Source organism: Sphaeroforma arctica (genome assembly GCF_001186125.1).
Source record: "Sphaeroforma arctica JP610 unplaced genomic scaffold supercont1.4504, whole genome shotgun sequence".
NCBI lineage: Eukaryota > Ichthyosporea > Ichthyophonida > Sphaeroforma > Sphaeroforma arctica.
In genome coordinates, this window is record NW_014036054.1 from 1 (window position 1) to 1,200 (window position 1,200).

The 1,200-nt window shown below is 48.4% G+C and overlaps 1 protein-coding gene across 1 annotated transcript; it reads right to left on the reverse strand.

Annotated features, from left to right (window-relative positions):
* Window positions 1-148: 148 nt before the first annotated feature.
* SARC_14354 (hypothetical protein) lies at window positions 149-948 on the reverse strand (the record flags this gene model as incomplete). Its single annotated transcript, XM_014291514.1, has 2 exons — window positions 149-418; window positions 758-948. Coding segments are annotated over 2 exons (461 nt in total), but the record flags the coding sequence as incomplete, so codon positions are not given.
* Window positions 949-1,200: the final 252 nt, after the last annotated feature.

Sequence of the window (1,200 nt, forward strand, 5' to 3'; positions counted from 1 at the left end):
TGTGTGTGTGTGTGTGTGTCGTGTATATATATATATATATATATAAGAGTACCTCGTCCGTTGTCTACAGCCGTGTGAAACCTTGCATGTACAAAACTTTATCACACTCAAGCAACACCCACTCTGCTACGATTAGACAACCCACTGATCACTTATAGCTCAATAGCTCCGTCCTGATACTCATACCCACAGCAGCCTGTACCACGGCCTTGTAGTTGATCATGGCTGGATTCGGCGTACTGGAGAGTCCATCGTCCGCGGAGTACAGCCGCGTGAAGCCTGGCAGTGGGGACGTAGCCCCCGATGTATTGTGCGAATTGTATGCACTCGGGTGTGACGTAGTTTTGTTCCAGATACCGTTGCGAGACGGCATGACGTGGAACATGAGATGAGGCGCGATGACCATATTTAGCCGGATCTATAAATAGATTTTAACCGAAGCGCGGCCGTTGAAGAGGGGGCGGTTGATCAGATATAGAGCAATTGGGTTTTGGTTGATTCCAGATGTGAATAAGTGTCCATAGAAGTATCACACACATCCAAAAAAAGCCTACAAATACGTGCATGGCTCAACTCCAACTGCATGGCTCAACTCTAACCGGACAATTGGGCAGAAACTAGATGCATTCTCCTCACAGTAAAGACACAGTCACATGCCTTTTACAGTACCATGGACGAGCACTCCCACCGCTTTGCTACGCCACTCAGACCCAGCTCTCCCCTCAACTCCAAGTTGATTCCAATAATTAATCCTTACCTTCTTGGGTGCGCGAGACATCAGCACGGGCGTGGGCGTACTCTTGTTGCCCAACGGCACCAACAGACCGTCCACACTGGTGACGCTGACGGAATTGTTCATGCTTGCGGTGGGCATGGAGGGTTTCGCGGTTGCGGTTGCGGCTTGCGGTGTGGGGTCTCCCCCGCTCTTGGCGGTGGAGGTGTCCTCTGCTGCACCATGCAGTGAATTGTATTAGATTGGCTTGTGGCTTTGACTAGGCTTGTATCGTATGAAACAATAAAACCCTAAACCCTATCGGTTGAAACAATAGTGGACCGCATCAACCCGGTCAATTATGTGTATCTTGAATAAGCTTAGTGTAGATCAACATTAAACTAATTCCTTTTCACTGGCACTAGTTTGATTGGGGTTGAACTGTATTGGAGTGGGTTATACGAATTTGAGAGCCTGTGACTGAAAGT